At 39.3% G+C, this 15175-nt stretch overlaps 1 protein-coding gene across 1 annotated transcript in view; it reads right to left on the bottom strand.

Moving 5' to 3' along the window:
- Window positions 1–15175, bottom strand: part of SETBP1 (SET binding protein 1) — a 358181-nt gene that overhangs the window by 27346 nt on the left and 315660 nt on the right. Inside the window, 1 exon segment of the mRNA XM_024734710.1 lies at window positions 1228–1398. Coding sequence (XP_024590478.1) covers window positions 1228–1398 — 171 coding nt within the window.

Raw genomic sequence — 15175 nt, 5'->3', positions numbered from 1 at the left:
AAACTCGGTTTGGGAAGTGTCATTCCAAATAGCTCTTTCTGTTATTTCAGTTGGGCTCATTTTCTAATTACCAATGGTCTCCATGAAGGAGGTAGGTATGTAGCTGAGTTCTCTGCTTAAAGCAAACTGCTGAATTAGAAGATGAGTTTAGGTGAATATCAATAATGAGTGTCTTCTTGGGCTTCTAATCATAACAGGCATTTGTAAATACTGCAATATGCTTAACATTTACCAGTGCATCAATTCAACACATTTTATGGAATGTGCCATCACTCTGTGTGCCATGAAGATAGCAAAAATCTAAATCATGGATTCTATCTCTGATGTACAAACAATTCTGTCATGAGAGAGAAGAAGTTAAACAGAAGCATTTCTCATGTAGTCTACAAGTGGGTGGTAAATGCATGGCAGAGACACTGGATGCAACAGGCATTCAGAGGAGGTGTGACTCCCTGGGCCTTGAAGATCTGTGGGATGTGAATAGGAACCGAGTAAGGCTGTCCTAAAGAAAGGTGTTAAGCCAAGTACAAGGCCTTCCTTCCTGGCAGTAGGGATGAGCGCGGCAAACCGGGGTTGGTGCGCAGGACTGCTGGGAGGTGATGTGGGGAGTAGCGGAAGGCAGAGCATATGGGATGTCTGAGTAAGGCGCTTGTACTTTATAAACTGCCAGTGAGGAGTCTGGTGACTATTGAGGAATTCAAGATATCATGAGCTAGAATGAATCAAGTCCTCAGGGAAACTCTGATTACCACCTCTCAACCACGGTGAGCACAGGAGGTAGTGAAATGCAGTGGTTGAGAGCATGGGTCTTGGACCTGAGTTGGAATTCTGAGTGTCCACAGGTTCCTGGGGCAAGTTTCCTTCCCATTAGCTTCCTCCTCTGGAATGGAGACACATGTATTTATTTCACAGTTATTTTATGAGTTACATGAGATATATAAGGTCCTATATGCAGAGACTAGAAGTTACTAAGCCTTGATAAAGAGTAATTAATACTGTTACTACTACTCACTGACCTTTGCCTCTAGGTTCTGAGATGATCTCCTTCCTTTCTTAGACCTTCTCCCACTTGAAAACTCCAATGCTGAAACAGCTCACACGCTCAGTGTCTGCAGGAGGTTGGCTGAAGAGAGAACTCTTACCTGTACTTAGCAGCAGCACATTCCTGGAGGGCCTTCTCCATGCCCACCTTCCCTGGGGTGAACCCAAAGCATGTGAAGTGCTCACCTGCATCTGATGTTGCTGCAGATGCAGCAAGGAGAGATAACACTGGGGCTGGTGGGATTGCAACACTGTCCACTGCAGCTGGCTTCTTCCTGGTCATCATAGTGGACGCTGAGCCCTCGTTCTTACTATGTGCTGCTGTTTGGTCCACTTTTAAGTGGGGACTTGGAATCCCTAAAAAAAATAACCCCAAAGCCTGCAGTTACTTTAAAGAAATAGGAAGACAGACAACATAAAATCTGAAAGTGACCTGAAGAAATCATCAAATGATCTGACCTCCTTCTGGTGCAAGAATGACATTTTAGAATGTTTAAAGGAAACAAAACAAAACAAATTAGCAGCATGACTGGTTTTGGTTTTGTGGCTGAGGTTAGTGGTGACAACATTCCAGGTGGCCTGCCTGAAAGTGGGGGTCGGGGCACAGGCCTAATGAAGCAGTGTAAGCCATCATGCATGCTTTACCTTCCATGGATCAAGAAGCCTGTCTTTACAGAGGTGTTGGTGTGCAGAGCATGGAGGGGAGAAGTTGACCCTACCCTAGTGAGGCTTCTCATCTCATCCAGCTAGGAAGACAAGACTGAATGAAAAGGAAAAACTGGGCAACAAGTATGGGCAGGCCTGTGTGTTATTCATTACAAGTGCCTGGGGAGTTCTCAGGAGGCAGGGATTCGTGTGGGAAGAAGTAAGGAAAGCCTTCCCAGAGTTCATGCTAGAGCAGCAAGGTCGAAGGAAAGGCATTCCCGGTGCTGAGAAGAGCGTCTGCTAAGTCATGGGTGAGGAATGAAGATGATACAGACAAGAGGCCGGCCTTCTGGAGGCCGGAGATGCCCTGTAGGGACTGGTGTGTCACAACAGTGACTGGGCCAAGTAAGAGCTGAACCTGGGGGCCTTTGAGTGTCTGGTCATAATAGTCACAATTTTTTGATGCTGAAAAGCCTGGGTAGACTCTTATGAGGTGCCTCTGAAAGGGCCTCGAAACTTACTACATAACACATTATAAGAACTGTTCTGGAGCCTTGTTTGCTGGGCTCAAATCCCGGCCCTCTTACTTTTCAACTGTGTGATCACGAGCAAGTTACTTAACCTCTCCAAGCTTCAAGCTTCCTTAACTGTGCAGATGGGATGGAACTGCATTACCTCATAGGGGTGGTTGGGGGCATCCATGATCAATCAAAATAAAGGGCCTAGAACAGTGTCTGGCACATAGTTCATGCTATATAATTGTTTCCTATTATGATTATTCCTATTATACTGCTATCACTATTATAACCTGCTCCTCAGGCCAAACGGAAACCAGCCAACAAAGGCTCAGTTTTCTTCCCTGACATGACCGAGGATTTCTGGACACCTTCTACATCACTAGCTGCAAAAAAAGTCACTCTCCAACTCATCCAAACATAAGTTCAGAAGCTGCAGGTGTCTGAATCCATGTCAAATGGTCATCTACTCAGAATTTCTTTATTTGTTGGCTACATGCCACTGATAGCAATAACATGAACAGGCCGTATCACGGTAGTTCCTGACCTTTTTTCCCATCTTAACCAACTTGAGTGACACTGGTCCCTCCTATAGTAACAGCTCACTTCCAGTGAGATCTGCTCACTTTGGCCTAACAGCAGCCCTGTGAAGCATGTAGTGTGGAGGTTACTCTTTTCTTACTTTTATAGATGAGGACAACGTATTTCTGAGATGTTGAGATAACTGACTAAACTCATACAGCTCTTAATGTCAGAGCTCGAAGTTTTCAAGCAGCCAGACGCTAAACTCAGGGATCATCTTGGTCTACCTTACCATCTTCCAACTTCTGCCCATGACCTGGTCTACCAACAGCATGCTTCACACTGAGGACACAGAGGGCCTATATCACACCTGGAAAAGGCACCTGTATCCACCTAAGGAAGAAATGCTGACACTTTTCATTTACTGTCTACTACCTTCCTCCTACTCTCCATCCCGATCTCTGAAACCTCCACTTGACGTGTTGTAAATAAAAATACAATTTTTCTTTTTTGATTTCATATTTCATAGCGTTTGACTATGGGAGTGGACAAACATCAAATTCTATGACAGAGAGACCGCAAGGCACAACCATCAAGAAATCAGGAGGTGCAGCAAACACGTACATGATCCCCGGATGATGCCCGCTTGTAAAATATGCAGGTGTGCCAGGAATACGCAAGGTATACACATGTAGTATATGTAAAATGCAAACAGAATCTTCTGCAAGGAGATACATCCAAATAGTTAACCATGGTTATTCTGAGGAAGGAGAGCACAGGGAAGATTAGTGAGGGAGTTTTTACTTTTGCTCCTTAGCCTTCTTTATTGGTAATATTTTTAAAACCACAAACATATATTAAACTCTTTTTCCATTAACAAAATAAACATAGTTTGGAAAGAATCTAGAAGTCTATCACAGTATGGTCATCTGCGTAGACTGACTGATGTGCTAGAATAGTGGGCTGCTAACAAATCTGCAATGGGACAGCAGGCCTGAGTCTGATAAAATTCCCCACCGTGGTACTCCGCGCCACCCTGGTCCTGTTCCTGTCAAATGGATGCAGTCGTTCTTTGCACAGCACACCTCCGGGACTCTAAGCTGCCAGAGTTCTATTGGATAACAGCTCCTTTGGAAAAACTCCCTGATCTGTCTGTCCTCTTTGTACCTGTGGACACAGGTGGGACAGGGAGTTCTTTGCTCACATTATTATACATGCAGGGAATGAGCCATAAACAGGATTAGCAGGCAGATATTTAACTCTCACTTGGAAACACAGTGATTTCAAGCCATTTTAGTTGTACCCCTTTTCATGCAAATGTTCACAATCCACATCATTCCCTTAAAGCAGATCTGATCACACCTCTATCGGGTGTACCTTGCTACTCAAGTGTTTATGGTACAGAACAAGTTAAAAGTAATAAGATGACACTTAAAACACTCTATAATTGATTGTCACTCTTTAGCTATCTTGAAAACCCTAGATAATTTAGGATTTTCTAGATTATAGTACTTTTTGCCAGTTGCCGTCCAATGAATTAGAAAACAAATTGAAAAAAAAAAATCCTGATGTTTGCTCAGACATTTTTAAGTTTTGAAAGGATTAGGGAAACAATCCCAGAAGTAGTATATGTAGGCAAGAATATTAGATAACCGTTAAACAAAGGCTAATATAACAGTACTTGTAATGCATAAACTCTGTCTGAGAGCAGAGGTCTCAGGAGACTGGAATGGGTGACTTCTTGGGAGAGAGCATTGGGCAGGCTGGCCACTGGAAGTCTTTGTTTCTCTTCATTCCAGGTGGCGGCTGATGCTCCATGCTGAGGTACCCAAAGGACCAGAGGAACATGAAACAGTTCAGAAACAAGTTCTCACAAATGCTCGGCGGTGGTAGAGTGGTGGGATATTTGGCAAGTTCCTTCCCAGAATGGGCCTGGCTGCTCTCTCCACGGGAGGAAGATTTTTGAGGCTGGAGATCAATCATAAAGAAGCCCAGATTCAGCACTGTACTGACTGGACCACTGAGATGTGGCACTGCTCTTTACACTGGGGCATGAGGAAAAGCAAGGATGGCTTTGATCTGGGAAAGGATCACTATGTCAAATTCGGACAGCAGTCTGCATGGAGAGCACACTTGGTAGATGTGTTCAGAGGATCACCAAACCCCAACACAGGACAAATTGTATTGAGGCTTGCATATCTGGAGGCCAGTACATTTTTAAAGGAGGAAATAACAATGCTAATAACTTTGTGGATCCAACATCTGTTTATAATTAAGACAGAGAAGCCAAAAGGAAATAAAAAAAGTTAAACTTATATGAAAACATTCTACTATAACCTGTAGACCTCTATTGATAAATTTTTAAAAAACTCTTTGAAACCGTGCAGTAGCCTATCGAGGGACAGTCACTCATTTTCAAAGGTAATTTCTCACAGACCACTTATCCTCTTGAACCTCTACCTGCACACCGTGTTTGCATTAGGGACTTGATTTATGGATTCCAACCCCTTTGACACAGAAGCTGACTTCCTGTTGCCTTGGTTACTTGGAGCTCAGTTCAAGGTTAAAGTACTCCCAAATCAGAATCAGTGGCAGGCGCTGCATCTAGCGGCCAGGTTATTGACTGCCCCAGGATGTGGAAAGGTCAGAGACCGAAGCACTGTTTACTGCCTTAAGGGTGAGTCAATACTGAGTCAATAGTTTCGATATTTTGATTCTGCTTCTTCCGAAGTAGTAGTTTTTGTTCAATTACCTCTTCCCCAGGTTGCTCAAGGTTACAGGGGTCATGGAAGAAAAGCAGGGTCTACGGTGGCTGACTTTCCCAGGATCTCTTTAATGAGCTCTGTGACCTTGGATAATAAAAAACAGCCTCACCATAGAGTAATTTGTATGTTGCTCTAGGTTTGTAAAGTTAGTTATCTACTTATTTCATTTTCTCTATGGGGAAACAAACAAACAAACAAACCTTTGTGGGACAGTTATTATTTATTCCTTTCTTCTAGATGAGAAAATGGAGGTTCAAGGAGGTCAGACAACTCATCTGAAATCACACCGCTGATAAGAAGTGGTAAGAAATAGATCCTAACTCCTGACTGAGTCCTCATCTCATAGTTTCTTTAAAATAAAGGGGCTGATAAAATCATCAGCCAGGGATCATACGTAATTCATTTTGTAACATCTACTACAGAAAGCAGTATATCTGGAAAATACTATGCAATTAATATAGGTTTAATTAACATTTTAATTCTAAGATTGCAAATGCAGATGTTTCTTGGAGACAAAACATAGGATGGCATAGTGATAGAGGCCAACACCAGTGGGGTGGTTAGTTCCTTCTGTCACCTTCCTGGCCCTTTCACTGTAGAATTCAGTACTTGGCATGGACTGAGAGGCATGTTTTGTTGAGCACTCGGTGGCTTTTAACCTTGCAAAGAGCAATGACATGCATTATGCTATTTGCCCCTTGCAGTATCCCTGTGGATGACAAGAGGCAGATGATGAAACTCCAAATTCACAAATAAGAAAACCAAGGCACAGATGACCAGGTGATGTGCTCAAGCTCACATATCACAAGTGCGAAGAAAGCGGTGCTGAAATCCATGCCTCTTGACTCAATTCAATATTCTTTTCTGTCCCATGACACATTGACTTTTGGGCAGACCAGTAGATAATATATCTTTCACAAGAGGAAACTCACACTGAAAACTTGATTATAATTCCTTTTCTCATATATTGGTTGTCTGTTCGAATGCTCCCATTGTTATTTTTTCTTGTTTGCAAATGAACTTCACCCATGGAAATAAGGGGATATACGTTACAGAATAAAGTGAATCAAGAAATAGATACGCTTGTCAGAGGGCAGACAGCAGAAGCAAGAAGAACTACAATCCTGCAGCCTGTGGAATGAAAACCACATTCGCAGAGAGAAAGACAAAATGAAAGGCAGAGGACTATGTACCAGATGAAGGAACAAGATAAAACCCCAGAAAAACAACTAAATGAAGTGGAGATAGGCAACCTTCCAGAAAAAGAATTGAGAATAACGATAGTGAAGATGATCCAGGACCTTGGAAAAAGAACGGAGGCAAAGATCGAGAAGATGCGAGAAATGTTTAATAAAGACCTAGAAGAATTAAAGAACAAACACCTGGAAGAATTAAAGAAAAAACAGAGATGAACAATAAAATAACTGAAATGAAAAACAGACTAGAGGGAAGGAACAGCAGAATAACTGAGGCAGAAGAACAGATAAGTGAGCTGGAAGACAGAATGGTGGAATTCACTGCCACCGAACAGAATAAAGAAAAAGGAATGAAAAGAAATGAAGACAGCCTAAGAGACCTCTGGGACAACATTAAAGGCAACAACATTCACATTATAGGAGTCCCAGAAGGAGAAGAGAGAGAGAAAGGACCCAAGAAAATATTTGAAGAGATTGTAGTTGAAAACTTCCCTAACATGGGAAAGAAAATAGTCACCCAAGTCCAGGAAGCACAGAGAGTCCCAGGCAGGATAAACCCAAGGAGAAACATGCCAAGAAACATGGTAATCAAACTGACAAAAATTAAAGACAAAGAAAAATTATTAAAAACAACAAGGGAAAAATGGCAAATAACATACATGGGAACTCCCATAAGGTGAAAAGCTGATTTCTCAGCAGAAACTCTACAAGCCAGAAGGGAGGGGCATGATATATTTAAAGTGATGAAAGGGAAGAACCTACAACCAGGATTACTCTATCCGGCAAGGATCTCATTCAGATTTGATGGAAAAATCAAAAGCTTTACAGACAAGCAAAAGCTAAGATAATTAAGCACCACCAAACCAGCTCTACAACAAATGCTAAAGGAACTTCTCTAAGTGGGAAACACAAGAAAAGAAAATGACCTACAAAAACAGACCCAAAACAATTAAGAAAATGGTAATAGGAACATACACATCGATAATTACCTTAAATGTGAATGGATTAAATGCTCCAACCAAAAAACACAGGCTAGCTGAGTGAATACAAAAACAAGACCCATATATATGCTGTCTACAAGAGACCCACTTCAGACCTAGGGACACATACAGCGTGAAAGTGAGGGGATGGAGAAAGATATTCCATGCGAATGGAAATCAAAAGAAAGCTGGAGTAGCAATACTCATTTCAGATAAAATAGACTTTAAAGTAAAGAATGTTACAAGGGACAATGAAGGACAATACATAATGATCAAGGGATCAATCCAAGAAAAACACATAACAATTATAAATATATATGCACCCAACAGAGGAGCACCTCAATACATAAGGCGAGTGCTAACAGCTACAAAAGAGGAAACTGACAGTAACACAATAATAGTGGGGGACTTTAACACCTCACTTACACCAATAGACAGATCATCCAGACAGAAAATTAATAAGGAAACACAAGCTTTAAATGACACAGCAGACCAGAGAGATTTAATTGATATTTATAGGACATTCCATATGAAAACAGATTACACTTTCTTTTCAAGTGCATATGGAATATTCTCCAGTGTAGATCACATCTTGGGTCACAAATCAAGCCTCAGTACATCTAAGAAAATTGAAATAATATCAAGCATCTTTTCTGACCACACTGCTATGAGATTAGAAATAAATTACAAGGAAAAAAATGTAAAAAACACAAACACATGGAGGCTAAACAATATGCTACTAAATAAGCAAGTAGTCACTGAAGAAATCAAAGAGGAAATCAAAAAATACCTAGAGACAAATGACAATGAAAACACGATGATCCAAAACCTATGGGATGCAGCAAAAGCAGTTCTAAGAGGAAAGTATATAGCAATACAATCCTACCTCAAGAAATGAGAAAACTCTCATATAAACAACCTAACTTTACACTTAAAGTAATTAGAGAAAGAAGAACAAAGCCCAAAATTAGTAGAAGGAAAGAAATCATAAAGATCAGAGCAGAAATAAATGAAATAGAAACAAGAAAACAATAGCAAAGATCAATAAAACTAAAAGCTGGTTCTTTGAGAAGATACACAAAATTGATAAACCTTTAGCCAGACTCATCAAGAAAAACAGGGAGAGGACTCAAATCAACAAAATTGGAAATGAAAAAGGAGAAGTTACAACAGACACTGCAGAAATACAAAGCATCCTAAGAGACTACTACAAGCAACTCTATGCCAATAAAATGAACAACCTGGAAGAAATGGGCAAATTCTTAGAAAGGTATAACTTTCCAAGACTGAACCAGGAAGAAATAGAAAACATGAACAGACAAATCACAAGTAATGAAGTTGAAACTGTGATTAAATATTTTCCAACAAACAAAAGTCTGGGACCAGATGGCTGCACAGGTGAATTCTATCAAATATTCAGAGAAGAGCTGACACCCATCCTTCTCAAACTCTTCCAAAAAATTGCAGAGGAAGGAACACTCCCAAACTCATTCTATGAGGCCACCACCACCCTGATACCAAAACCAGACAAAGATACTACAAAAAGAGAAAAGTACAGACCAATATTACTGATGAATATACATGCAAAAATCCTCAACAAAATACTAGCAAACAGAATCCAACATCACATTAAAAGGATCATACACCATGATCAAGTGGGATTTATCCCAGGGATGCAAGGATTCTTCATTATATGCAAATCCATCAATGTGATACACCATATTAACAAATTGAAGAATAAAAACCATATGATCAGTGCAATAGATGCAGAAAAAGCTTTTGACAAAATTCAACACCCAGTTATGATAAAAACTCTCCAGAAAGTGGGCATAGAGGGAATCTACCTTAACATAATAAAGGCCATATACGACAAACCCACAGCAAACATCATTCTTAATGGTGAAAAACTGAAAGCATTTTATCTAAGACCAGGAACAAGACAAGGATGTCCACTCTCACCACTCTTATTCAACATAGTCTTGGAAGTCCTAGCCACGGCATTCAGAGAAGAAAAAGAAATAAAAGGAATATGAATTGGAAAAGAAGAAGTAAAACTGTCACCATTTGCAGATGACATGATACTATACATAGAGAATCCTAAAGATGCCACCAGAAAACTATTAGAGCTAATCAATGAATTTGGTAAAGTTTCAGGATACAGAATTAATGCACAGAAATCTCTTGCATTTCTATACACTAACAATGAATGATCAGAAAGAGAAATTAAGGAAAAAATCCCATTCACCATTGCAACAAAAAGAATAAAATACCTAGGAATAAACCTACGTAAGGAGGTAAAAGACCTGTACTCAGAAAACTATAAGACACTGATGAAAGAAATCAAAGATGACACAAACATGTATAGATATACGATGTTCTTGGATGAGAAGAATCAATATTGTGAAAATGACTATAGGACCCAAAGCAATCTACAGATTCAATGCAATCCCTATCAAATTACCAATGGCATTTTTTACAGAACTAGAACAAAAAATCTTAAAATCTGTACGAATACCCGAAAGACACCGAATAGCCAAAACAATCTTGATGGGAAAAAAATGGAGCTGGAGGAATCAGACTCCCTGACTTCAGACTATACTACAAAGCTACAGTAATCAAGACAATATGGTACTGGCACAAAAACAGAAATATAGATCAATGAAACGGGATAGAAAGCCCAGAGATAAACCCACGCACCTATGGTCAACTAATCTATGACAAAGCAGGCAAGGATATACAATGGAGCAAAGACAGTCTCTTCAATAAGTGGTGCTGGGAAAACTGGACAGCTACATATGAAGGAATTAAATTAGAACGTTCCCTAACACCATACACAAAAATAAACTCAAAATGGATTAAAGACCTAAATGCAAGCCTGGACACTATGAAACTCTCAGAGGAAAACATAGGGAGAACACTCTTTGACATAAATCACAGCAAGATCTTTTTTGACCCACCTCCTAGAGTAATGGAAATAAAAACAGAAATAAACAAATGGGACCTAGTGAAACTTAAAAGCTTTTACACAGCAAAGGAAACTATAAACAAGATGAAAAAACAACCCTCAGAATGCGAGAACATATTTACAAACAAATAAATGGATAAAGGATTAACCTCCAAAATATATAAACAACTCATGTAGCTCAATATCAGAAAAACAAACAACCCAATCAAAAAATGGTCATAAGACCTAAGTAGACATTTCTCCAGAGAAGACATACAGATGGCCAAGAGGCACATGAAAAGCTACTCAACACCACTAATTATTAGAGAAATGCAAATCAAAACTACAATGAGGTATCACCTCACACCGGTTAGAATGGGCATCATCAGAAAATCTACAAACAACAAATGTAGAACACTCTTTGACATAAATCACAGCAAGATCTTTTTTGACCCACCTCCTAGAGTAATGGAAATAAAAACAGAAATAAACAAATGGGACCTAGTGAAACTTAAAAGCTTTTACACAGCAAAGGAAACTATAAACAAGATGAAAAAACAACCCTCAGAATGCGAGAACATATTTACAAACAAATAAATGGATAAAGGATTAACCTCCAAAATATATAAACAACTCATGTAGCTCAATATCAGAAAAACAAACAACCCAATCAAAAAATGGTCATAAGACCTAAGTAGACATTTCTCCAGAGAAGACATACAGATGGCCAAGAGGCACATGAAAAGCTACTCAACACCACTAATTATTAGAGAAATGCAAATCAAAACTACAATGAGGTATCACCTCACACCGGTTAGAATGGGCATCATCAGAAAATCTACAAACAACAAATGCTGGAGAGGGTGTGGAGAAAAGGGAACCCTCTTGCACTTTAGGTGCAGATGTAAATTGGTACAGCCACTATGGAGAATAGTATGGAGGTTTCTTAAAAAACTAAAAACAGAATTACCATATGACCCAGCAATCCCACTACTGGGCATATACCCAGAGAAAACCATAATTCAAAAAGACACATGCACCCCAATGTTCATTGCAGCACTATTTACCATAGCCAGGTCATGGAAGCAACCTAAGTGTCCATCAACAGATGAATGGATAAAGATGTGGTACCTATATACAATGGAATAGTACTCAGCCATAAAAAGGAATGAAATTATGTCATTTGTAGAGACATGGATGGTCCTAGGGACTGTCATACAGAGTGAAGTAAGTCAGAAAGAGAAAAACAAATATCGTTTATTAACGCATATATGTGGAATCTAGAAAAATGGTACAGATCAACCGGCTTGCAAGGCTGTAATAGAGACACAGATGTAGAGAACAAATGTATGGACACCAAGGGGGGAAAGCGGGAGTGGGGGTGCTGGTGGGATGAAGTGGGAGATTGGGATTGACATATATATATAGTAATACGTATAAAATAGATAGCTAATAAGAACCTGTTGTATAAAAATAAATAAATAAAATAAAATTGAGAAAAAGGAAATAGATAACCTTGGGATTTGGAAAACAATATTTTTCTGTGCCAAAGTCAATAAAAGTGTTATTTTTTGTTGCATCACTTTATTCATTAATTGAACAAATATTTATTGAACATCTACCATACCAGGGACGTGACACTGGTCTAAGCAGTGAAGTCCCTAAGTTTTCTACGAAGTGCATTCTAATAATCTCTGCATAGCATAAAGATAGCTGTTACTTTTTATAAGGATACTGAAAGATCCTAAAGTACCTTTTTAATCATCAAAACACAGAGGCTTTGCTACCGATACAGAATCTTTGGGTGAATTTGTAAAAGCCATCCCACCTAGGTGGAGATTCCCAAGGACCCAGCTCTTAGCAAAGGGAGGGCACCATTGTAAAAGTTAGATTAAGTTATGGCTTCCTGTGTGCACATGCACCCCCACTGCTCATGGTTTGGAGAGAGGAGCATGCACTGGATTTCAGTGCATTTCTCCCCTTGAGCCAGGTTCCTACAGAAAGTGAACTACTTGCCCAATTGCAGGTGGTGGTCTTATCAACATGTGTTTTGTGTCAAATGAGTTTTACTTCATTTTGGGACCTTGAGAGATGAAATTCAGGCAAGGTCACTTGTAAGTAGGATGCTATTCAGTTAGCCTGGAGTCAATCATTTTAAAATCAACAGATATTTGAGTGCTGCACAGCACAACTCAGAAGATGTGATCTCTGTCTTTGTAGAGAAGGTTTAGAAGTGGAGAGTGGGATAAGACAAAAACACTTACAAAACTGATAAACCAAATGAGACAGGAAGCCAAATGAGTCCTCCACAAATTAGGAGGAAAATGAGATCTCAGTGGGATCTGAGGTGGTTTTGTGCTCATGCATATATTAATTCAACATTCATTAAGAGCCTGTAAGTACCAGGTACCATTAAGTACAGGGATCATGAACCTTCTCTGAAAGGGGCTAACCTGTCCACTCAGGAAGACAGTTACAGGTACAAAAACCCCAGTCTTGAACGATGAGTAGAATTCAATAACTAGAAGTAGAGGGAGAGCCTGCCAGGGCTGGGAAAAGACAAGAGCAAAAGCAGAAATAACAAGCCTTCTTTGTGCAACTGAGACAAGAGTGCTTGGGCTGAGTTGTAAAAAACAAACACTGAAAGATATGTTTGGAAAGGCAATTGGGGAAAATTAAACCCACATCTTGTTGTCAGGTAGATTTAGTTTCTCCCTTCCACAAACATGTCTTATCATCTTGGACAGACTTCTGTAATAGGACTTATCTCCTATTGTGTAATTATTTGTTCATTTCTCTGACAATTTTTGTAGGCAACTGCAAAATTCTAGAAGCCAGGAACCATGTCTAACTTTCTTTTGATTTCCCAGCACTTAGCTTGATAGATATTACATACTCAAAAGTGTTGGATGGATGAATGGACAAATGGAATACACATTTATTCTTCTAGGCCCAAACCTTCTGGGGAAGCCACCCATGCACACTTGGTCCTCTAATCTAAAACTCCTTTTTCAGTACAGTATAGAGTACAGGTGAAGAACACATTCTCTGGAGTAAGACTACCTGCATTACTAGCTGTGTGATTTGGGGCAATTCATGTCAGCTCTCTATGCTCAGTTTCCTCATCTGTTAAACGAGGTTACTGAGGATTAAAGGAGTTTATATATTGTGGTAGACAGAAAATAATGTCCCCCTTTCTAATTCCTAGAACCTGTGAATGTGTTATGTATCATAGCAAGAGAGAATTAAGGATGCAGACAGAATTAATATTGTCAATCAGCTGACCTTAACATCTAGAAAGTATCCTTGATTACGAGATGGTCAAAATGTAATCAAAAGTGTCCACTGAAGTGAAAGAAGGAGGTAGAAAAGAAGAGTCAGAGAAAGAGATGTGGTGATGGAAGTAGGGTAAGAGAGTGGCTAGGCTGCTGGCTTTGAAGATGGAGGAGGAGGGACATGAGTTAAGGAATGCAAATGGCTTCAAGAAGCTGGAAAAGACAAGGAAATAGATTCTTTCCTATAGTTTTCAGAAAGGAAGTTGATACTTTGATTTTAGCTCAGTGAGACTCATTTTGGACTTCTGACCTCCAATACTGTAATATAATAAATGTGTGTTGGTGAAGCTATTACGTTTGTAGAAATTTGTTATAGCAGTAATAGAAAAACTAACACATACAAAAACACTTATCATGGTGCCTAGAGAGTAAGAAGTCAATTGTTTTAACTATTATTACTTAGCACTACAGTGTCTTTGTACTAACTGTTTCATTTTAAAATTATTTCATATGTTCAAGTCGTGTATGTCTCCTACAAGATTTAAATTCTTTAGGATGTAGAGATTTTATAATATTTTCTTATATCTTCCTAGCATAATGCAGACACAAAGAAACTATACAATGAATACTTATAGTCAATAAATTGTACCAGAGACAAATAATTTGTTAATATGAAAGTTAAGAGACTAGAGTTCTGAGAGTTGAGTTATTTCAGGCTCTGCTCCACACTGACTGGATGAACTTGAACAGGACTTGGAATCTCACTGTGCTTCAGTTTCCTCTTGGTCAGAATCTATTCTAGCTTTACTATTCTAAGTTGTCTAGATTCAGAGAAACTGCTGAACAATCTGATTAGTTCTTGCTTCTCTTAATTTAGAAGTGAAGAAATGGGCTGAGGAGAGAACATTTTGTCTACTGGAACTTCAAAGAGATTTTTTATTAAAGAATCCCTTATACAGTAAATTCTAATGATGTAGAAGTCAGTCTCTCCTAATCCTACAGTGAAAAAGTCACACCAGATGAAAGGTATTTTCTAGATGTGCCCAGTGATATCACCCAGAATGGAAATAAAGCGAACATCAAAATTGCAAAGAGGAGACATCTCAGGTTAGAGGTTTTTAATCTTTCTGCATCTTAGACATGAGAACCTCTTCTTAGGAAAAAAGCGTACACATGTACACACAGACATACAGACACACACACACACAACACATTTTGTACACAGCTTAAGGTTCAAAGATACTTTTAAGCTCAGGTTAGTACCCTGGCTGTCCTAAGTCAATTCCTGCACA

Source organism: Neophocaena asiaeorientalis, unplaced genomic scaffold (assembly GCF_003031525.2).
Source record: "Neophocaena asiaeorientalis asiaeorientalis breed wild unplaced genomic scaffold, Neophocaena_asiaeorientalis_V1.1 scaffold322, whole genome shotgun sequence".
Taxonomy (NCBI): Eukaryota; Metazoa; Chordata; class Mammalia; order Artiodactyla; family Phocoenidae; genus Neophocaena; species Neophocaena asiaeorientalis.
The sequence above is the reverse complement of the archived record's forward strand: the minus strand, read 5'-3'. Positions and strand labels throughout refer to the sequence as shown.